This window comes from Zingiber officinale, chromosome 5A, assembly GCF_018446385.1.
Source record: "Zingiber officinale cultivar Zhangliang chromosome 5A, Zo_v1.1, whole genome shotgun sequence".
Lineage (NCBI taxonomy): Eukaryota > Viridiplantae > Streptophyta > Magnoliopsida > Zingiberales > Zingiberaceae > Zingiber > Zingiber officinale.
Window position 1 is genome coordinate 142,678,585 of NC_055994.1, and position 23,754 is coordinate 142,702,338.

Genomic DNA, 23,754 nt, shown 5'->3' on the forward strand with positions numbered 1-23,754 from the left:
TGTCACTCCCAATTCTATAAAACACTAAAACATTTGCACCTTAAAACTCGCCAAATGGGAGAAAAAAAATGTCCAAGAAAGAAATGCTAGATTGATTTTATACCCGAGTGATTTGGAGGAGAAAAATTTAAATCCATGCATCAAAAGCAAATTTGTAGGAGTCAAAAATCACTAGGTGTGATTATAATGGCGAACCAAACCAGACTAAAATTAATCATAATTTCCTTTATTGCTTAAGTAATTTATTTGGACATTAATATTTTATTTATTTGAAAAATTAGCTTTACAATAATATACTTATAAAATAAGTCGTACATATCAATGACTCATCTATTATCAATTAACAGATCAATCCTACTCAGATCAATTAAATTTGAGACAATTAGAAATCTTACAACATAAAACATAAAGATGAAGTTGCAAGGAACAAAGTAGGTTATAGAGATTATCGATGGCATTGGGATTGGGTTTAGCTTAATTGTTTGATTAATAATATAATTAATGAGCGCACGCTTGTGCGTGCCGGTGGGTGAGAAGGCTAAAGGAATCTGATTTCTTGGACATTATCGCCTCGTTCCTAATCAATTAAGAAAAATTATAGTCACGATGAATAATGAATAGTGCAGTGATAAAATGTTTTCGTAGTTTTTCAAAATGTTTTAGTTTTGATAGAATGAATTCATAATCCACGGTGATTTAAGAACGTTGAATTAATAATATAAATTGTCTGTTGTAAATATTTTTCGATTTATTTTTATGGTCGATGAAATAATGGACATAGATTAAATGCAACTTAAAAAGTGTTGTGTTTATTTAAATAATTATTTAATTAATATTAAGATCTTATTATTTTTTTATTTTGAATCAATTTATTTCAATTAAAATTTTTTACATTCCACGATTTCTTATTTTTCCTACGAAATCCGTATGTGAAAATGAAATCGGCGTCAGTCAAGTCGATGGGCTGCCAACAACCGTCCGATCGAGCAGCAGAGTGTGATGGGGGGCTATAAGTGGAAATGGAAGCGGAGCCAGCGTCTCCCATTTTGTTTGTTTGCTTCCTGCGTATCAAAAAGGAATAGGATCACTCGTCTGGTAAAAGGTGATTCGTTCGTCTTTAGTGTCTTCGTCAATTCGTCCCTAGGTCGGAATATGAATACTCATGTGATAAAAAGATGATTCGCTCATCCCAGTATCCCTACCAACCCGTCCTTAGGTCAACACGGAGGAGGTAAATCACGGATGACTATTAACCATTAGTGCAAATAGCTAAGACATGGGGGAAATCATACTCGGTCACGTTGAATTTCGATCCCAAAATTTTATATGACAACACCCTATGTTTTAATCATCGCATCGTTCCAAGAGGACACCGGAATATGAACACTCGTGTCGGTTGGTTAGGCGGATTTGGAATCAAATTAATTTCCAATGTCAAAGTAATTCGGATATTAAATATGAAATTATTCGAGATGAGAGATGAGAGCCGAAAGCGTCAATCAAGCGTTTGCTGTGTGAACTGCGATCCTTCTTCCCACTTTCCACCCTCCATTAGAAATTAGAATATGACGATACAGATGTCAGCGAGATGCACCTAAACTAAATCCCATCACCTCGCTCTTTATTTTATTCCGGATGTGATTTCTCTGGGATCGATCGAAGGGACAGCAGATAAATTTTTTTTTCTTTTTTGAAATTTTTTAGACCAAAATAATTTGAGTGGAAGCTGCTGCCGCTGCTGTGCTGTTTAATACGAAGAGAGCGAGCAAATCTTGGATTGGCTGTAAATAAAGGTGAAGATTAAGGAGGGGGCAAGGGGTGATATATTAATATATGAGGCAGGTTTGGATGCCTCCCTTCACCGTTGCTTCCTCAGCTCGCTGCTTCAGCCGGCTTCGTCTCGGTCTCAGATCGTCACCCCTCTCGCCCCTTCCGACAAATCTTTCGCTTTGACAAGGTGTTTTTTCTTCTTCCTCTTGTTCTCCTCTTGTTCTCTACCAGGGTTTGCTTGTCTCCGCCCCATTGGAGTCTGGAGATCAAGGGGAGGAGAAGAGTGGATTGCTGTTGGCAGTGGCATTTTGGCCTTGTGATGGAGTTTGGGGGACGTGGAGCAGCTTTTGGGTCGTCATTCTTGTGATACTGGTTTACGGGATGCAGTGGTAGGGGCTTGGGAACGGTAACCAGCGGAGGTGCGGAGCGTGTCGTGTTCATGCCGGAGCTCCAGTGAATTAGCGGCTACGGTGTAGGGAGGAGTGGGAAAAGGATAGATTTTTGTGAACAATTGCGCTGGTTTGCTACCGCTTTCCCTCTACTGCTTTTTTGATTCACTGTGAGGGGCGATGGATTCTGGATCTTCTTAATTCGGCGCAGAGATGGAATCTGGCAATGGCTTCTTTCCTCTCGAGGAGTGCTGCCTAGATCCCAAGTGGCTCATCGATCCCAAGTTGCTCTTCGTCGGTCCCAAGATTGGCGAAGGCGCTCATGCTAAGGTTTACGAGGGAAAGTGAGTTGCTTGTCCGAGACCAACGCTTCTTCTGAATACTACTCAATTGGTTGCTTCCTTGTGTTTGTTTTTTCTTCCGTATTCATTTGTTGATGAGCGCTTGGTTGTTGTCGGCGCTGTGGTGTGTAGGTACAAGAACCAAAATGTTGCTGTCAAGGTCATGCAAAAAGGGGACAACCCCGAGGAGGTGGCTAAAAGGGAGGGAAGGTTCATGAGGGAGGTGACGATGCTCGCCCGTGTTCAGCACAAGAACCTCGTTAAGGTTGACCTTGCAATTGGCGCCCTTTCTTTTTTTCTTTCTTTCTTTCTTTCATTAATTAGATGGATGCTGTCTAATTCCAGTTTATTGGAGCTTGCAAGGAGCCAGTGATGGTGGTGGTAACCGAGCTTCTTCTTGGTGCATCCCTGCGCAAGTACTTGATAAGTATGAGGCCAAGGAGCTTGGAGCGTCGCATTGCAGTTGGCTTTGCACTGGATATAGCTCGAGCTATGGAATGCTTGCATTCTCATGGGATCATCCATCGTGATCTGAAGCCTGGTATTGTTCTTTCATGAGCCTTTTAGTGCTTATATTTCTCAGAATTACAAGTCATTTAACTGCTCACTTCTGATTACTGTCAATGCGTTGATTTTAGTTTCATTCACTGAGTTTCTGCATTGGTAATGCCATCATGATGTGGAAGTATGGCATTTGCATTTTTAATCCTCCTTTTAGTGCATTAGATCTTTTAGTTTGTGATGGAACTCCTCATTAACCTAGATCAGTAACCAATGAAGTTACTTAACATATCGTTTATATGTTTATATCGACAGTGTGATAACAAATTGCTCGACTTAGTTCTTGAACTCATATGCCTAGAAATTTTTGTTGAAAAAAATATCTTTGGTTTCAAACCTATCATGAACCTTGAGCATTTGCTACATCACTGTCTTTTCTGAAAAGAAATTCAACTGAATCTCAATTGTTGCTTGACACTTTTCTTGTGTTCTTCCATTGTCTCTCTACTCTCATAAATGTAGGTAGGTGGACATTGATTTCTTAAGTATAATTATCTTAAGAGGTACATATGTTATGAACAGAGGCTCACATAGTTCCTTAGGACACTCAAACATAAGATACCTTTACACTGTTATCTTCGATTAGAGTTGGATGCAACCACAAAAAAAGGTTTCTGCAACCTTTGATACACTGTAGAAGATTTACTGATTTTGACGCTAGGTATTTACATGTTGTATCTTAACGTTTGCATGGAGTGTAATTCAAATTAACCCTGTATTCAAATTTGGAAGGTATTGCATATAGATAAAATTAATTTTGACATTAATATAGTGTTGTGACAGAGACAACAATTTAAGATGAATACTAGACTATGCACTTAAGTGAGCACACATAGCTTGATGAAATCTGATATTGGGGAATTAATGTAAATCATTTTGTCAAAGTATGCACACATTTACTCTTCTTTTTGTGTTTATTATTATGGAGAAAATTTAATTTGAGTCTATTGATTTAACCCAACTCAATTGTGTCATATCTCACTAGTGAGCGGAAGAAAAATTTCTTTGTGATCAATGACAAGGTTATACTTCTAAGATATTGTGTCAACTCATAAACTAAATCATCTGTTGCTATCTCTTCCATCAAATAGCTGCCCCGGCTGAATGGATTTTTTTTTTTCTACTTCGATTCCATTTTGTGGGTCATGAATCTTTTTAGTTTGTGGAACAATTTTCGGTTCCACAACATCTGGGATTTGCTTCTTTTCCATTAAGGGTTAAATGGCATTTTGCGGGTCATGATTTTTTTTTTTAGTTTCTACTTTCTAATTCGTTCATGTTTGACTTCCGACAAAGGAAATCCTTTTTAAAAAAGTGTGATCCTGCCAAGTTCTATGCTTGTGCGGAAATAGTATCCTTTTGTTTCCTTGGGATATTCTACAAAAATGCACTTGTTAGATTTGGGTACTACCTTATTTGCTACTTGTTGTTTGACATAGGTTTCACAATCCATATAAAATATTTCATATGATTTTTCCCCCATTCCATATGATCCCCCCTCCCTCTCTTCCCATTCTATATGAAACATTTCATATGAATTTTTTCAATCACCTCTATACTACTACCTAGGAGACAAGCAGATCAGATTGATCATACCCTGTTCGACGAAGTTGAATTATTCCTCTCGAATATATTATTGTTGTGGTGTACCTAGTAAAGTGAGTTATAGACCTTTTCCACACTCCTTTCAATGGTCTTGCAATTGAAGCTTAGGTAGGTACACTCCACCTCAATTTAATTAAAGTGGGTTAATACTTTTGCCTAGCTAGTGTTATACTTGAATTCCTTTAACTTTTTCTATGATTTTAACTTATTCCTCATTAGGTATACAAAGCGATATTTACTAAAATTAGTAATACATGTAAGGAATTATTAGAATTCACCTTTGATTTGAGTGGTTAATTTTCCATAACATTGACATGCACAAATTCCAATAGCCTACCCGCCCTTTTTCTTGTTCTTGTGAGAGTCATTTTTTCTAAGTAAACCAGATTTGCAAATATCATATGATTTGAAATCAAATGACTCTAAACTTCCATCGTTATAGTGTTTACTGATATGTTGCTTGTTATATGTGTAAGTCTGCAATGTTAAACATATGGACACTGTTTATATGTTCTTCTATGTAATAACATATTAACTATTTATCATTATAGAGCTAACCCTAAAAAACATTACTTAAATAAAACAAATAACTTATGTTCATAATTTTAAAATATAATTCTTTATTATCTTAATAAACTGAAATAATAATTTCTTAGAAATAGTCTTCAAGTTTAAGCTAAGCCGGAAGGCAAAGATGAGATATAAGTTCCTACAGCTAAGGCAACAAACCCTTGTTCCACCTCCAACTTGTAGGTCTATCTCAGCCTTGGCAAGCTTTCAACTATTTTTGATTCCCTGCACATTTATGCAAACGTGAGAACCACATCAAGTATCTGATACCCTAGAGGTGGAAGTTGACAAGTTTATCTTATTCATATGTATGTATATACTTGAGATGGAAGTCTCACTTCCTCTTCTTCTTGAGTTCCTTTAGTTATATTGTGCAATTCCTCTTGCAATGTTTGGTCTTATCTTAGTGGAAGCATTTCCTTGTCTTTGCCACCCTTCCAGATATTTTAGGTCACTAGCCTTGCACTTCTTCTCACTAATAGATTAGGCTTACCCTTGGGCTTGCCCTTTCTGTTGGATTTGGTCTTTTTGACCATCAAGAAGAGGGCAGGTTGGTACTTCTCTATAACCTGCTTATTACTTGTAACATGTTGAGCAGCTCTGTTAGTGTCTTCTCTGTGTTATTCACGTTATTGTTTAACACAAATGAGCCAAAGAAATCTGATAAAGACAAGAGAATAACATCAACAGACGAATCATGATTCAAGCTGAAGCCTAGTGTATTCAATATCCCAATACATCTTACATTATTAAGTACATGAATATGTACTGAAGCTCCTTTAGCCATATTTCTCTGAAAAAGTGAATTAGATATCTCATAAGTCATAACACTTGTGCCTAGTCTGCATTTTTAGAGATGATTGATCGTGGTTTATGCATGTATCGTCTCATGCTGCCTTTATTAGTCAACACTCATAGATGCCAACATCAGACACTAAGCATCTGTGGCATTATTATCTTGCTTCTTGTAGTAATATCTTTAACACTTGAAGATATTAGGTTTGATTATCTATGCCCTTGTCCTGTTGCACAATATTTTCTCACTTTTTCTATATGTTTGCTGTAATTATATAACCATATTTAAAATCATAAAAGTTCTAGGTCTTATGGAACTAGAATGACTATAATTGTGAGGCCCTTTATTTAGGACAACTAGAACCAGTAGTGCCAGCTAGGCAGTTCATGTGCTTACTATATCATGATTGATGGGTCAAAAGGCCACATTAATTTGTTTTTTAAGCCTAAACAAACATAGCACAAAAATGTGATTTTCTGGTACATGTAATGAATCCTAGTGGAACTAAGAGTCCTAGTCTCATTAGGATTCTTAGAATCCTAGTCATTTTTTACCAATAATCATGTTGAAAGGGGGGAAATTATCCTTCATCAGAGAATCCTAGGTAGCCTCTTCTACTTTATATATATATATTATGACGGAAGGGAATGTTACAAGTGGGTCCTGTATTCTTTATATATTTTTACATAAGCCCTTTTGCCTATAATGCTCCTCCTTTGCCTATGGCACTCCCACTCTAGCTATTCAAATATATTGTAGAAACTTAGCTTGTTACAACTCAAGTCTGTTAAGGATTTAGTGAGTTACTAGAAGCTTGGTCATTGGATGCTTAAATCAAATGAGCTCTTATATCGTTAAGGTATGGGCCTATATTTTATCTCTACACTCGATTTACTATTGTGTATATTTTACTCTGTTAGAAAATAATGTTACATCCCTAGAGAACATGCCTAATTTGCATCAGAGTAATCCATGAGCTGAAGATGACCACGATCATGGAATAAGATATCTTTAATTAGAGCACTTTTCAGAATCCTTGTAGTTGCTACCCAATGGTAATTCTCTAGACAATAAAACTATGAGATGAGTAGAACACAACACTCATGCCATATTAGAGATTCCTTCACTTCATAGATAGAGAGACTTCTTTAGTCTACATGCCAAACTAATCTCCCCTGAGGAACAAACCTTGGAGGTTACTTTTTATAGACCACCTTTGAAAGATCAATAAAGGAAAGAGCTGATAAAGACGCTAGACTGAAGTGAATCTTGATTACTGGAGAGAATACATTAAGGTGGGTAACACTATAAATCTGAGTGTACTCCTTTGCACCAAGCAAACATTAAGTTAACCATCAATATTATAAGGTGAACACTTAATAAAGAAAATTCATTGGCAACGTTATGAACTTCACTAGAGGAAGAGGAAATAGTTTCTAAGTGCTATTAGAGTGGAGTGCATCCATCTCATTGATTATACCCTGTACCTGTTGGTGCAATGGGGGGGGGGGGGTGAATTTCTTGTTAAATAAAAATAACCTTTCTTGATCTTTCAACACATATTAGTAGCACAATTAAATAACCTTTCTTGATCTTTCAACACATATTAGTAGCACAATTAAATTAAAGAAGTTGAACAACTAATAAAATAAATGAGGTGGAAGAATTACTTGGTTACAACCTAGGTGGTTGTTAATCCAAGACAAATGAAAGCATTAAAAAAGTCTCTTTTATTGAAGACAGAGAAGCCTCTTACACTCGTTGAACGCTCAGAAATATACTAGAAATGAATATAAGAATTGTTGAATATTTCCTAGGTCCTGGAGTCTTTTTATAGCCCCTAGAAAATGTTATCTGCAGTTTGAAGATGCCTTCAAAGTGGTCCAAGGCGCCTTCTATTGGATAAATTCTATCTCCCGAGGATAAAATTTTATCCTCAGGTAACGGCTAGGGAAGGCACCTTCCATAGGTTGGAAGGTGCCTTCCAGCTCATGGAAGGCGCCTTCCACAAGGTAAATCAGCTTAATAGCTGATCTCTTCGCCTGGGTGATTCTCCAGCTAATCAGAGTTGAGATCACCCGAATCTAGCTCCGACCTTCTTCTCGAGCAAGCTTCCTCCCTGGCTTCTCATTCCTCTAATACCACGCACGCCCTTCTCATTCACCGGTGTACTCTTCCGCAGCATCTTGTCCCTCAGATGCACTGAGCCTGTCAACTCCTTTTTCCATGCCATCCTTTTCGCTAGCTACGTCGACTTCTTATGTTCCTAAGCTCCTGCATACTTAGACACAAGGATCAAATATACAAGATCTAACTTAACTTGGTTGACCACATCAAAATTACCATAGGTACTTATAGTACTTACCTTGATATGAAAGTTCCACTAAACTATTATTGGGAGCAGACTGTGATGATGAAGAGAACATAAAGGTAGAGTATTTAGGTGATAAAAATGCATAGGATATAAAATGAGATAATGAGAAGTAGCACACTCATGAGTATCTTTATGAAAACCAATGAGAATGTCCAAATCATAGGGGGATACGAGACAACGACTAACAAATGGGGAGCAAGAGAATCTCAAGGAGCTGTTGGATTGTCTCCAAGGCGGGATCATCAACTGCAACCTGCAAGGTATTGCCTTAGTTGGTGGCAGAACAATAACAAAACAAATAAGTGATGAGTCAATATAGGGTGGTGGAGGGTCTAGAGACAATGAGGTAGGAATAGGAAGAACTTCCTACATTGACTCTTATAAAGATAGTGTAGAGGAAAAGAAAGGAGTTGATTCAAACAAGATTCTATTCAGAAAGAGATAAAGTTTTGATGTACCTTAGGAGAGTAATATTAAGAAATTTTTAAGATGATCATATCCTTTAAAAAATGTACTTGATGGATCATAGAGACAACTTATCATGACTAAGGGACACCAAGTGAACAAAGTAAGTGCAAATCCGTGGTGGTGATATAACAATGAATAGTGAATTTGCTCATGAAGAATAGAGGAAAATATAACAATGAAAATGACATCACCCCAAAAGGAGGGCATGCATGTCTAGGAGTAAAGTTCAATATTCTCAACAAGATTTTGGATCTTTCGTTTTGCTACACTATTTTACTAGTGTAGGTGGACATGATGATATGTGAAAGATATCATGATTCAAGAGAAATGATTAAAAAGAATGATGACAAGATAGAAACTATAGATTGTTTTTAAATTTTAGTATAAAAGGAGGAACAAATAGAAAAACTTGGTATGATTTTTCATTAGGAAATGCTAGATCATCCAAGAATGGTCATCAATGAAGATGAAGATGACAAGATATATAAAACCAAAGGTAGAGTTGTAAATAGCAAAGAAGCATGCTTATGAACACAGTTAGGGAAAGGGGATCTAGTATGTTTACCTAACTGATAGGATTTACATTCAAGAGCTCAAAGATTAGAAATCATTTGGTTTATGTTTCAAAGGGAGGGATGACTAAGATGATTGTGAAGTTGGAAGGGAGAAGGTGAAGACACGAGAGATGAAGACAATGGAGGAACTTTCAGTTGGTACAACCCATTGGATTTATACCCAACGGCAATTACCTTGTTTGACCTTGAATCCTGAATAGAAACAAAAGTGACATCAAAGGTGATAGAGCAATTCAATAATCTAGTAAGTTTTGATAGACAATAAATTCATCATAAATTTAGGATTTAAATAGTAAAGATAAATATAACATGAGTGAAGAGGATATCTCCAATGCCTTTAACCAATAAGTGAGACCCATTGACGATTAGGACATTGATAGTATGTGTGGGTGATCTAAAAGAAAGAAGATATGTTACCACCATGGTTGCAAGTACCTAGCCGTGTCGGTCGATACAAATAGAATTTATTGTTTTGCCCACTGACCAGCACCGACATGGGCATCACGACTTGCGTTTTTTTAACTGTTCCTTTTTTTCCCCCAATTTTAAATTTTAGACCGAATTTTATTTTTTAAATAGGTAATTCCTTTCACATATTAATTTTTTTTTCTTTTGTCCATTAATTTTTTCTCCTTGTTGATTTTTCCCTTCCTTTATTCATTAAGTTTCCCCTCCATCCGTTCATGAAGGTTAACGGAAAGAAAAAAAAATCTCTTTAACCTTTTTAAGGATGGTTAGTTTTTTTCATTCTTTTATCTCTTCACAAGGTAAATAGAGAAAAAAAACCTCTGTAGGGATGATTATATTTTTCCCTTTTTGTAAATATAAAGAAAAAAAAACCTATAACGATGTAGGAGATAGATTATTAAGAAAGACAAAAAAATAAATATAATATAATTTTGAACTTTATAAAAGATACAACTAATGAACTAAATTATTCTATATAAAAAATTCGATTTAATTTGAAACTGATCAAAATAAATCCAAATAAATCTAGTTTAAACCTACTACTTAATCTTGCCATGGACTTCAGTTAACTCTAAATCAACTTTTATTCAATAAACATCAAATATTTCAGGAGATAATATTAAAACTTAAACTCAACATCTCAATTATAACTTAATAGTAAGCATCTAATTAATATATTTGATATTTAAAAATATTGAAACTATATTGACACGACATGATATGATACCGAAATTATTTCTAGTCATAAATCGAAACTCCAATATAGCTCGAAATTTTAAACTATAATTACCACTGATATGTATAGATAGTTTTAATCAAATTTTAAACTATATCGGCGTGGAATGCTTCAATAAAAACTCGATCAAGGGAATAGGATCCATTGGGACGACTCTTAGATTCGTGAAGAAAAACTTAATCAAATGAAATTAAGATCTCATCTCCAATCTCTCTTGTATCATGACGATATATATAGTCATAGATTTGTAGTTGTTTATCTTTGTTGAAAGCCCTGAGAATTTGCACCTTTTACCAAGAGGGGCAAATTTTATCTTTATCCGTCTTGATCCTTATATAATTCATGATAACCAAATAATTGTCTTTCTTTCAACTCAGGAGGTGTTTGGTTTAGGGGAATAGGAGTGGGGAATGGGAATGAGAATCATTGATTGCCATTGATAATGTTTGGATTATAGGAATAAGAATACAAATAAGAGAATAAATCCTTGAAATTGGGTAATAACTCATTCCCATGTACCCCTTCAACGAGCCATTACTTTATTTTCATCAATCAAAATATTCTCTTATTCCAAAAATACCCTTGACCTAAAATTAAAATTTTCTCCCTTAATATCAAATATCAAAATATATTTATTTATTTATTCTTTCATATCACTTTTCTCTCCTTGTTCTCTCTCATCATATTTTCACACATTTTCTCTCTCCTTAATCTCTCCTATCACACTCTCTTTCCTCCTTTTTTCTCATTACACTTTCTCTCTCCTCAATCTCTTCCATTGCACTCTCTTCCTTTTTTTTTTCTCATCATACTTTCTCTCTCCTCAATCTCTTCCATCGCACTCTCTTCCTTCTTTTTTTCTCATCATACTTTCTTTCTTCTCAATCTCTCCCATCACACTCTCTTTTCTCTTTTTTTCTTATCACACTTTCGCTCTCCTCAATCTCTCTTGTCACACTCCCTCCTTTTTTTTCCTCAACACACTTTCTTTCTCATCATACTTTCTCCCTCATCATACTTTCTCTCTCCTCAATCTCTCCCATCACACTTACTACTCTATTTTTTTCTCATCACACTTTCTCTCTCATCACACACTCTCTCCTCAATCTCTCTCATCACACACTCTCTCCTCATTTTTTCTCATTACATTTTCTCTCTCTTCATCCTCTTCCATCATACTTTCTCTCGCATCATATTTTCTCTCTCATCTTCTCTCATCATGCTCTCTCCTATCACACTCTCTCTTCTCATTTTCTCTCATCACACTTTCTCTCTCTTCATACTTTCTCTCTCATCATATTTTTCTCTCACATTCATCTTGCTCTCACATCTAATTTTTTCTCTTATTTTCCTTTAAGGGTAAAAAAGGAAATTTTGATTTATTCCGATAGAAAATATGTAACTAACCAAACATTGTTTTTAAGAGTGATATTCATGCTCATACCCATTCTCATTCCACAATACAATGATTTCCATTCCGATTCCTATTCCTAGGAAAGAACCAAACGCCCCCTCAATATTGAGTCATGTTCACCAACATCAAAGTATACTAATCCACATACAAGATACTATGGCAATCTCAACTTTGAACATTACATACAATATTGTGAATTTCTAATATCTCAAATAATGATCCACATGCTCATAGAGGTCCAACTACCATCCAACTCCAGCACATGCTCACAAGAGGTCCTCCAAGGCCTGAATGGTATGCTTTGACTAACCATCTACCGCAGAGTGAGACAATGTTAAGTTTCAAACCAATGCCCAAAGTCTTTTGTAGACACTAAAAATCTAAAAAAGTGAATCAAGGGTCATAGTCCAAACTGATACTCAGAGAGAATCAATGAGGTCTGACAATGTCTTAAATTAGTTCACCTACTTGATCCACCTAATTGACCTTGCGAGCAGGTGGAAAGTGGGCCAAGTTAGGACAGTCAACCACAACTACTGCCTTGGACCTTGCTCTAAGGTGTGAGCACATGCAAAAAACTGTACTCATTCCTTGATGTTGCTGCCACTAAACCCATTGCTGGGAAGTGAAGCACGAGAGAAAGATATTAGGAGGATTCTTGGTGTAGATATGGCTCACACATAAGGTAAGAGGCCGTTCAACAATGGAATTAACAAAAGATCATTGTCTTGGAAGGAAGGGAATAAACACAAGGGAAAAAGATCATGTGAAAGGATTTTAAGCTAGCGAAGTAAAATATAAGTAAAAATCTCAGGGGGAGGGAAATTCATGATCGGCAGAGGTTTTTACAGTGGAAGGCATTGCAAGCTAGGGAGAAGATGGGTTTTGGATAGGTGTTTCAGGCTATGAGGTTTAAACAAATGATACAACAATACTATCACAAGTCTATTCATCAATAAAAGTATGCAAGATCTATTATAAACATCATATCAATCTTCATTCTGATGCATATGACTCATTCTTATAAAAACCGATGGGTAGAACACCCGAATCGACCTTTTTCATCAATAAAAGTATGCAAGATCTATAATAAACATCATATTAATCTTCATTATTATGCATATGACTCATTCTTATAAAAAACAATGGGTAGAACACGACCAAAAAGGTGTCTCTTAAGGATAATTGTTATTAGTTTACATAATTCTCCGATTATGCATTATTAGTATTAGATGATGCCTATGCTCAATTGCTAAGGGGTGCCACAAAATTTTGGAAAAAGAGAATATCATACTGCATTCATTAATGAGATAATGCTCATTATATGTGTATATATAGAGTCATGATAAAGCCCTAAATTTAGAATTACTAACTTGGGATTTAACCCACTAGACCAGTAACCTATGAAACTCAATACCTTGAATTAGGTCCACTGTGCTATGAATGACTTTGGTTCTTCTATTTCTAATTTTATGTAACTTTGTTTAGGTAAGAAAGAAGATATGTTGAATGTTGTTCATGTTTTAACTCAACTTATGCATTCCACTTTTCTTAACTTTTATGCTTGTATGCATACTTCTTTTCCTAACTTTTAGGCTTATACGCATGTCATTTCTCCTAACTTTTATGCTTATATATGTGCCACTTTCCTAAATCGATTTATTATGTTTTTACTTTTAGTTGAATTCCCTTCCTTTTGTCTCCTTGCCAGAGAACATGCTATTGACAGCAGATCAGAGGACAGTAAAACTTGCTGATCTTGGTTTGGCAAGAGAAGAAACATTAACAGAGATGATGACTGCTGAAACAGGAACATACCGTTGGATGGCTCCTGAGGTGCATCAGAATTCTTGATAAATGCTTATTCTATAATATATTTATGCAATATTGATAACCATTTAATGGATAACCTACAAAATATTTGCACAGTTATACAGTACTGTAACATTAAGACATGGGGAAAAGAAACATTACAATCACAAGGTGGATGTATACAGCTTCGCAATTGTGTTATGGGAGCTTCTCCATAATCGGCTTCCTTTTGAAGGCATGTCCAACCTGCAAGCAGCTTATGCAGCTGCTTTCAAGGTAAGGCGCTTTGCTGTTTTTGAAGCATTTCAATGTTTCTATGTTATTGAAGTTTAACTGTTTGATGTTTGCTGGTTATTGTCTTAGAATTCCAGGCCAAGTGCGGATGACCTTCCAGATGAAGTGGCGCTGATCTTAACTTCTTGTTGGCAAGAGGATCCCAATTCACGCCCCAACTTTACCCAGATAGTTCAGATGCTTCTACATTATCTTTCCACTCTTTCACCACCTGATCAAGTGATCCCTCTGCGCGCCTTCAGTTCAGAGAATGTGGTTTTACCACCTGAATCTCCGGGTACAAGTTCATTGATGGCAGCTCGAGATGAAGAAGGCAACACTACCAAGGGTGGCAGCGAGAGCAAAAGTTTTTTCTGCTTTGGACAGTGCTTTTAGCCACTTACTACAGATATGAAACCTTGAGGCCCTGCAAATTAGTTTCGCAAATGCTCAGACATACGTCTGCTAACCCATGTATGGGATGAAACATGCTGTCACCTTGTTTATAAGACAAATATCATTTTATTTCCACAGGTAGCTTAAGTTGCATGCCAAAATGCTGGTGGTGGAATGGCTGAGAAATCTTTTATTTACTGAGCGTTCAGAATTTTTGAGTCCGGTAAATGTTCAGGATATCAGTTGAACTATGTGAAATCATATTTTAGACTCAGCCAACAGGTGCAGCTAGTGATCTGATCTCGTTTTGGCTACAATTGCTTTCGAGAATGCAAATATTTTGTATTATACAAATTGTCGTTGATGCAGGAAGTACTATATCGAATCTATATTTGGATGCATGGTCCGTCTAAATTTAGTTTGTCTTGTAATCTATTAAGGATGTCAAATGTGCAGCTGCAGGTTATTTGAGAGAGGACAAGTCTTGGTAGAAAATCAAGCAGTAGGCGGAAAGACGTAGCAGAGCACTAGGCAATGACAATGGGAAGATCTAGTAGGAAAGTTCTGACAGGTCAGTTGAAAGTCGATCGCTTAGTAGTGAAAATCCTCAGTTGAAAGTTGAGCACTTGATAGTGAAAATCTTGGTAGGTCAGTTGGAAGCTAAATACTTGATAGTGGATAAGGTGGGAGTTGAACAGTTGGCAAAGGTAAAGTCCTAGGGTACCAAGTGAGGTAAGTTGAATGGGTAAGGTGGGAGTTGAATAGTTGACAAAGGTAAAGTCCTAGAGGTACCAAGTGAGGTAAGTTGAATTTGGAGTAACATGTGTTATTTGAAACCTTCGACTTGTATTAGTACTTTTTGTGCACTAACTTTGTATCGCAAGAAACTACTTGGTGTTCTAGGTGACCTGAAAAAGTTCGGACTGTCAGATAGAGATAAGTCGTATTGATTGAGTCGAGAACTTCCATGAGATCAGAGCGAGGTCCAAGCGACCAGTAGTTTCGGAGGTGTGATCTGGAGGAGACGGTCAAGGATTGGAATTGACCATGTTCTAAGCGCTCGGAGTGAGTATAGGCGATCCGAGTCCACAGAGCTATCTTGATCCAACGTCAAAGTGGATCAAAATGCAATCGAGTCAGTACGCTCCAAGCGATCGGAAAGTCTTCCAGTCTATTGGAAGAGTGTCAAGTCAATTTTCGATTGGGCTCTATAAAAGGAGGTTTGAGATTGATTTTACATCATTGATTCCTTCACACATATCATCTATTCACACTGCATTCATGTTCTTCAAGATCGATCGACAATAATATTTGCATACTGGATTCTTAGTATATATATATATATATATATATATATAACTGATAATGGTAGCAGAGTGTCTTGACACATTTGATATATATATATATATATATATATATATATAAAACTGATAATGGTAGCAGAGTGTCTTGACACATTTGATATATATATATATATATATATATATATATATATAAAACTGATAATGGTAGCAGAGTGTCTTGACACATTTGCATGCAAATAGACTAAAATGCTGAATTTATATGGCTGGTATATATGATTAAATTAATAGTAGCATGTAGTAATTTTTTTTATTGATCATGAGAATAAATCAATAAACACAGATAGAATATGACGAATTAATATTACAAGTTTTTAAAACTTTTCAGATATAATATGGATGAAATTCATGCTTTTATGCGGACCCATACAAATAAAGTGGTTTCTTGCTTCTGTCATTCGGAATTCTTTTTCCTTTTATCTTTCCTTATTTAGTCGACCAAATGTTTCGACAATAAAAAAACCTTCATAATCATTCACTTTCTCTCTATAAATACCCCGCAAATCCCTTCCACTCCAACCCACCCCACTTCACAAATCCTATGTAATGAGTTAATTAAATTACCACAATATTATTCGATGGAGGAAACCGGCGGCGCCGGCTACCAAAAACCACCTCGCAGCGGCGGAAGACGCGGCGGCGGCGGCACGGAGACCGGCAAATCCGACGTCGGCACGCGGTACCGCGGCGTTCGACGGCGACCGTGGGGGCGTTATGCGGCGGAGATTCGTGACCCGCTGTCAAAAGAGCGCCGGTGGCTCGGCACCTTCGACACCGCCGAGCAGGCCGCCTGCGCCTACGACATCGCCGCCCGCGCCATGCGCGGCATCAAGGCTCGCACCAACTTCCATTACCCTCCCCCTCCTCCTCTTCCTCCCCCGGCCGTGCCACCGCCGGACCGCTGGCCGAATAGTAGTTACAACACACTCCTCCTCCGCAACCTCATCAACTCCTCTCCTTTACGCCCGCATTGTTATAATTCTCCTCCTCCTCCTCCTCCTCCTCCAATATTATGCCATGGCATTCCTTGCGGTAACCTCGTTGCAAATTTCAGTTAATCCAACACACATCATTTTGAATTCTACTCATTTAACTAACCAACTAACATATACAATTTTTTTAATTATTCAGTAAATGCTTCGTCTTCTTCGGACTTGTCATGCCTCATGCCGCTGCAACACGATCAGAAGAAGCCTACCTTCACCCCCTGTTCTTCTTCATCATCACCAGCACCACCACCGCCACCTGTTGCTCCTAAGCGTTGCCTGGCTGATCAGACCGAGGAGTTAGACGAGGAGGAGGACGACGAGTTTTATTTTAACTTGCAGACGGAGCCACCGGAGTCAGGACTGCTACAAGAGATCGTCAACGGCTTCTACCGAAATCGGACCGTGGATTCAGACAGCAGCAGCAGCAACCCTAAACCCTACGACTACGATCATCCCGAAGCTAACGACGACGGCGCGCCGGCGATCCCACAAGGTCTGTTGGAGGACGTCGTTCAGTTCCCGGACTTGTTCGCGATGCATGCCATCGATCGTAGCATGTAGAATATAACTAATTAAATTAACGCGCAGTATTGCCTTGCCTTTTCTCTAATGCATGGGATGGTTTCATTAGCACGACTTTCAAAGCTTCCTTCTGCATGCCCAACAAAGTCTTTAATTTGCACGCCTTTCAAAGCTGGTTTTGGCCTTAGGAAAGCCGGCATGCGTATCTACATATTAGCAATCATTAAATGGGAAACTAATATATATATATATATATATATATATAATCTTCATAATATTATTATTATTATTTTTATATATAAAAATAAAGTGATGTGAAAGTAGGGGAGAGAAATTAAATATTGGTAAGAAATAAGGCATATGGAACATTTAATTATAATTTGACATTAGCAGCTCAGAATGTCGACTATGTGTCTTACTGCTTTTTGATAAAGTAGTAACAGCAACGCAGGCTTTGTCGCGAACTGTTCTACCTACACTTTGGGATGAGAGAATATATATAATTTAATACAGGAAAAATTAATTTTAAAAAAACAATATAAACTCATTAATTTATAAAAGAGAATTAAGCCTGTTTATACTCGTGGATTTATTTGTTAATTAATTTTAGCATTACACGTAAGGTAGGGCAAAGAATTACAAATGCCAAATTTGTAAACAACGCGTGTTACAAGCCATGTCAGCATAACGGGCTTTTAGGTTTAAAAATGTTTTTTTTAAAAAAATAATAATCTTGAATAAATAATAAGAATATTAAAAAAAAATAATAATAAATGAACATATAAATTAGTAACATATTAAAATTAGATTAATAAAAATATAACAAATTATAAAGATTTTAGTAAATGGAATTTAATTTCTTGAAAATATATATGTATAATATATTATATTTTGTACTTTTGAAATTATAAGATTTTAATTTGAAATCATTAGGACTAAATAAAAGAAGTGAATAAAGTATCAAGTGTGTGCTAAATTTAGATTTGATCACGGGCTAAGTTTGAACCGAACCCACGGACTAAATTCAAACTAGACCCATCTTTGAACAGTTACCAGGTCAACTAGTGATTTAACCATTGAACCAGAGTCAACAAGTAAGTGGAATTTAACTTTTTTTAAATAACTATTAGATATTAATCCTAGTAACAAAATTTTAATTTATCTAGTGTCAATTATTTTTATAGAATAAATATTTAATTTTGAAGAGAATATTTTAAAAGGAAGGCAATATACTTTAGCTTCGATTTTTTTTTTTTTAAAAAAAGTTCAAATGTGTAATAGGAAATAGAATTGATTGTGTAGCACCATTAGAGTCAAAGCTAATATAGCTTATTAGAATCAAAGCTTCTTAAAAAGAGTCATTAGAATGAATCAGCCATAATATTTCAATGAAGGAAGATAAGAAATATTCCGGTACAGACACAAATAGCCACTGTCTCTGACTTTGCTCCAGGCATCCGCATGCTCCTTTCATGAGCAGATCGTTGTCGGTGGATTCAGCATCACGTGGCCGCCAGCCGTATCGTGGATATCCACGCACCTGACCATTGCAGATCCTTGCTATAAAAAGAAAACCGGCGGACGTTGGCGGCGTTGGCGGCGGCCGTATTCTTGGATTGCATGCGGAGAGCCACGGCGCCAGGGCCACGTACGGCAAATGATATTATAAATTTTGTATTTTCATATTGTATTTTTCATGTTTTAATGGAGAATGAGGGATTTATAGAAATATACACTAGCCAAAATTAAAAGGCATCCTTTATATTATAATTATTTTGTTGCTCCATCAACTGTATATATTCTATCCATTATACCCTTCTCTCTCCCCTAATTTATTATGAAATACACCTGTTTATATAGGGTGAATAGATATTGTTGCAACATTCACCACCAAAATATAAAATCAAATGGATCATTAAGTGTGCCAATCAAAGTATTAAAATGTAATAAAGATCCCGGGCATTGGTAACCATCTCTTATGGATAATTAAAGATTTAAAGTTTGAGTCTCAATTATAGTACAATATAAGGGATTTTCTCTTTAATTAAGTGGACTTAAAAATATAAACTATTTTGAACGAGCCTCCATGATTACTTTTTAATTTATCTGGATAGTCAGTAGAAAATTTTTAAAGATTAAATCGGTCCCCTATAAAATTAATCAATTTGGAGAGTTTGGATTATAAAAAAATGTAATAAAAATAGAAAAAATAATACTCATAGGTTAAAGTAGTTTGCAGACTTCAGTGCTGCTATATAATCATAGTGGTAATAATAGTAATATTACTCTATACATAATCAAATTGTTAAAAAAAAAAACTCATCGTAAAAGATAAATTTACATATTAATTGTATTAATATTGATAATGTTTTTGAGTTTGTGTGATTGATAGATCGCAGTAAAAGAAGATAACAACTTTACTCTTTTAGTGATAAAAAAAATAATGTGACATGATTCTAAAGTGAGTAATATTATAGTCTTATAGAAAAGGACGACCTGATGGTAGTGATATAAGAATATGATCGTGCCAGTGAACATCCATCGCTATGGGAAAATTGAAATTCAAGCATACCTAATAAACAACACTTTTAAAAAAAAAACTATTGAGTTTTTTCATTTAACAACGATTGTATTAAAGATAATTATTGCTGTTAGCTATTTTGCCTTTAAAATAGTAAGATAATAGTTTTTTAAAAAATTGTTATCTATGAGTTTATTTTTTTTAGTCTATAATAATAGTTTTAATCAATCGTTGTCTATTAGTGCTGCTTACATGATAATAAACAACAGTTTTATTAAACGATTGTCTAGAGCTATCCACATAAATCTTCCAAGTTTCGTCTGTATCCTAGTCCGTAACTTCTATTAAAAAAATTTACTAAGGCCTGAGGTTTAATAGTCGTTTGTAGTTGATATTGGATATTATATTCACTCAAATCAGTAGTCCACTTGATCAACCTTCTTGAGGCTCCAAGATTAGTTAACACCCGACCCAAATTACTATCAGTGAGAACTGTGAACAGGTGAGTAAGTATGACCTTAATCGACGGGTGGCAAGGGCCAGCCTAAGAGATAATTTTTTCAAGTTAGTGTATATTCTTTCGGCATCCTTTAATAAATATTCCAAGAAATAGACAAGGTGTTGTGTACCTCTTTCCTATCGGAGTAAGACTATGGCAACTGATCCTTCGGATATCGATAAATATACCCATAGCATTTCTCCTGTCACCGATTTGGAGAGCAAGGGTAGTCGAGACAAATATTCGTTTAACTCAACGAAAGCTTCATTGCACTTTACGTCCTATTCGAACTTGGAAGTTTTTCTTAGTATCTTAAAAAACGGTAAGCTTTGATCAGTTGAACGGGAGATGAATCAGAAAAGTGTTGTAATACGCTCGACTAATCGCTGTGCCTGCTTGAGATTATGGGGGAGGCATATTCTGGAGCGCTTGAATCTTTTCAGGGTTTGTTCAATTCCTCGTTCAGTCACAATGTATAGAAGAAACCCCAAATAAATACTTATTGGGGTTAAGTTTAGGCCTATATTGTTTAAGTGTGCGATACGTCTCCTTGATTTCTGAGATCAAGGTATTAGATCGGGCAGACTTAATTAAAATATCATCAATATACACGTTAATGGTTCTTCCAATTTGATGTTTAAAGACTCAATCCCTGAGTTGTCGATAGGTTGTCCCTGCATTCTTTAATCCAAAGAGCATAACAGTATAACAAAAGGTTCCATCAGCGGCTACAAAACTCACCTTTTCTTGATCTTCAGAATCTAAGGGAATTTGATGATATCCTTAATAAGCATCTAGGATGCATATGAGTTCACAACCGGAAATCGAGTCTACCAGTTGATCAATACCGAGTAGGGGTGATAATCTTTTGGACATGCTTTATTGAGGTCACGAAATTTGATGTAGACTCTCCATTGACCTCTTAGTTTGGATACCAACATCACATTAAAGAGCCAAGTGGGGAATTGAACTTCCCGTATGTGCCCGACTTCCATTAACTTAGTGATCTCTGTTTTCAATACTTGATCTTTCTCTGATGAGAAGCTGCGCTTCTTTTGTAGAATGGGTTGCACTTCCATCAATGTGTTAAGACGATGAACCATTATAGTGGAGGAAATGCCTATAACGTCCTTCGAGGACCCGACAAAGACATCATAATTGAGTAAGAGGAATTCAATTAGTTCTCATTTTAGCTCTGAAGGGAGATTGCTCGTTACTCAAGTGACCTCATTTGGTTGGTTGGGATGGATTAGTACATTTTTGTAATTCTCCTCAAGTAAGGATATTGGTGTCTTTTGGACAGCTTGAATAATATTATCTTGAGTTTGGCAGGTTTTATGCGAGACGATTCAGATTATGTCTGATGCGGCGATGGAGGGAGGCCTACCTGACACGAGGTCAACTAGCAAGGTGGAGGTCAAAGTCAAGGTGGTTAACGTTCGGGTGTCAAAGAGCTGAACAGAGGACAATCGCAATGGCCGATCGGGCGATCAAGCCCAGATCGGCAGGAGACGGGTCCGAGCAGACCCCCATTTCGGCTCGGGATGATATGCAAGACAGCTGATGTTCAATGCGAAGCAACAGGACATCGAGGGAGACCGCATAACTAGTCTAAATGGAGAAAGATATGTTACTACATGATCACCTAATAGAAGAACCACGAAGGCCGACAAAGTAGAGGAGTCCCAGTCGAGGGGCTACCTCGCTCGGCCAAGCAGCGGGACCTAGCCATGGACGGAGCGGAGTCCCGGTCGAGCGGCTACCCTACTCGGGCAAGCAACGAGATCATTGTAGTATCTCTCGACATCCTTTTGGGAGATATTGCCGCTGACATCAGGTATGGTTGATAGGTGGATCGTACTATAGAAGCTTCTACTGTCGCGTGAGGGATATGCATGCCCTGTTAAGGCATGATGTCAGAGGTACTTTCCTGACAATGCCCTTTCATGAGATATATGGGAGAGTGTGCTCATGCCTCGAGAAGCGTGCACGCTACCCACCAGGGCTCTATATAAAGGGGGCAATCACTGGCGGAGGTACACATTATCTATTGTTCACGCATAGTTCTATTGTTGCTCCGCTTCTCTTCATATTTTGGTGACTGACTTGAACGTCGGAGGGAAACATTGGGGACCCTTTCCCTAGCTCGACACTGAGGTTGCTTGTTTTGCAGAGCGGAGTGAGGTCCACAGCTGGTCAGTGGAGCCGCCACCTCCCTAGCTTTCCAGCTTCACGCTTTCGGATAGGAACAACATCTATATAGAATTTTTTTTTTACCATCAACTGGTTACCTTTTACTTTCTTGACTTGGCTCCTCATCAGAAATTTGATTTTCTGATGAAATGTAGAGACTATCGCTCCTCCCTTGTATAACATTGTAGACCGAGGTGGTGCTTACGATTATAAAGGATGTTTATGAAGTTTACATTAGTGGCTCCTCTCCAAATAAAAGGAGAGGTTAATTTGATCAATAGGTTGTACCTTGTGTCCCGTAAAATTATACAGGGGAGTATGTATGAGATGAAGCTCCTATCCATCTAGTTGCATTTGATTGAAAGAAGTTTTAGAGATGATGTAGATAGAACTATCAGTCAATGAATACTCTCTTCACTCAATAATTAGTAATGAAAACTCCAATTGCTAAAGTATCATCATGGGGGGCCTTGACTCCTGCCAGATCCTCGGGTCTAAAATTTATGGAAGGACCTTCCCCTCTTCCTCGATTGGTGCTAACAGCATAACTTTTCGACCTTTTTCCACGACTCATTCGGGTTTGAGTGGAGTCCCCATCCGTAGTACACTTGAGATTATGTTTACGGTCCCTTGGACGTCAATCATGTCCTTTATAACTTTTTCTTCGACCTTCTAACGAGACTAATTAAGAAGAGCCTCGAAGTTCTTTTAAGGGAAAACGGGATCACTGACTCATGAGTCGGTCAACATTATAGTGGCGACGAAACTTGTAGGGTTCAGGAGACTTCTTCTTGCCTGATTCACTTTGATTGGTTTTCTACTAGTCAACTATTCATTTTAACTCCCTTGCATACTGCTGACAATCTTGAATGGAATGAGTACTTGATTGATGGTAGACACAGTATTGAGCAACCTCCAAGGATCGTCGGCTAGATTCGGGAGCAGAAATCAAGGCTACCTCCACGGCTTGTACCACTTTTTCTCTTCTTCGATTTGTGAATTTCCAATTTCATAAGGGTGGAGGAGGAGCTCTCCGATCTTGATGAGTGGGGACAGGAGTCGAAGTCGACATTTCTTTTCTCTTAGATGATTGGGCTTCTTCAATTTGAATAAATTTAAGT

At 37.0% G+C, this 23,754-nt stretch overlaps 2 protein-coding genes across 2 annotated transcripts; both read left to right on the top strand.

Annotated features, from left to right (window-relative positions):
• The first annotated feature begins 1,703 nt into the window (after positions 1-1,703).
• On the top strand, positions 1,704-14,822 carry LOC121982180 (serine/threonine-protein kinase STY13-like). Its single transcript, XM_042535127.1, has 6 exons — positions 1,704-2,503; positions 2,633-2,765; positions 2,846-3,041; positions 13,779-13,903; positions 13,997-14,155; positions 14,243-14,822. Exons 1-6 carry the CDS (start codon positions 2,373-2,375, stop codon positions 14,546-14,548), a joined length of 1,050 nt encoding a protein of 349 aa, XP_042391061.1. The 5' UTR covers positions 1,704-2,372; the 3' UTR covers positions 14,549-14,822.
• Positions 14,823-16,487: 1,665 nt separating this feature from the next.
• Positions 16,488-17,459, top strand: LOC121980105 (ethylene-responsive transcription factor 3-like). The gene is made up of 2 exons (XM_042532072.1): positions 16,488-16,941; positions 17,041-17,459. The coding sequence occupies exons 1-2, from the start codon at positions 16,488-16,490 to the stop codon at positions 17,457-17,459; spliced, it is 873 nt and encodes a 290-aa protein (XP_042388006.1).
• The last annotated feature ends 6,295 nt before the right edge of the window (positions 17,460-23,754 follow it).

What these genes read in the sequence shown, in the direction of transcription:
- LOC121982180 (XM_042535127.1), top strand. Translation starts at nt 2,373, where the DNA reads ATGGAATCTGGCAATGGCTTCTTTCCTCTCGAGGAGTGCTGCCTAGAT. An exon ending in GCTAAGGTTTACGAGGGAAA is followed by an intron (nt 2,504 to 2,632) that starts GTGAGTTGCTTG and finishes TGTGGTGTGTAG; the next exon opens with GTACAAGAACCAAAATGTTG. An exon ending in AGCACAAGAACCTCGTTAAG is followed by an intron (nt 2,766 to 2,845) that starts GTTGACCTTGCA and finishes GTCTAATTCCAG; the next exon opens with TTTATTGGAGCTTGCAAGGA.
- LOC121980105 (XM_042532072.1), top strand. Translation starts at nt 16,488, where the DNA reads ATGGAGGAAACCGGCGGCGCCGGCTACCAAAAACCACCTCGCAGCGGC. An exon ending in ATGCCATGGCATTCCTTGCG is followed by an intron (nt 16,942 to 17,040) that starts GTAACCTCGTTG and finishes TTAATTATTCAG; the next exon opens with TAAATGCTTCGTCTTCTTCG.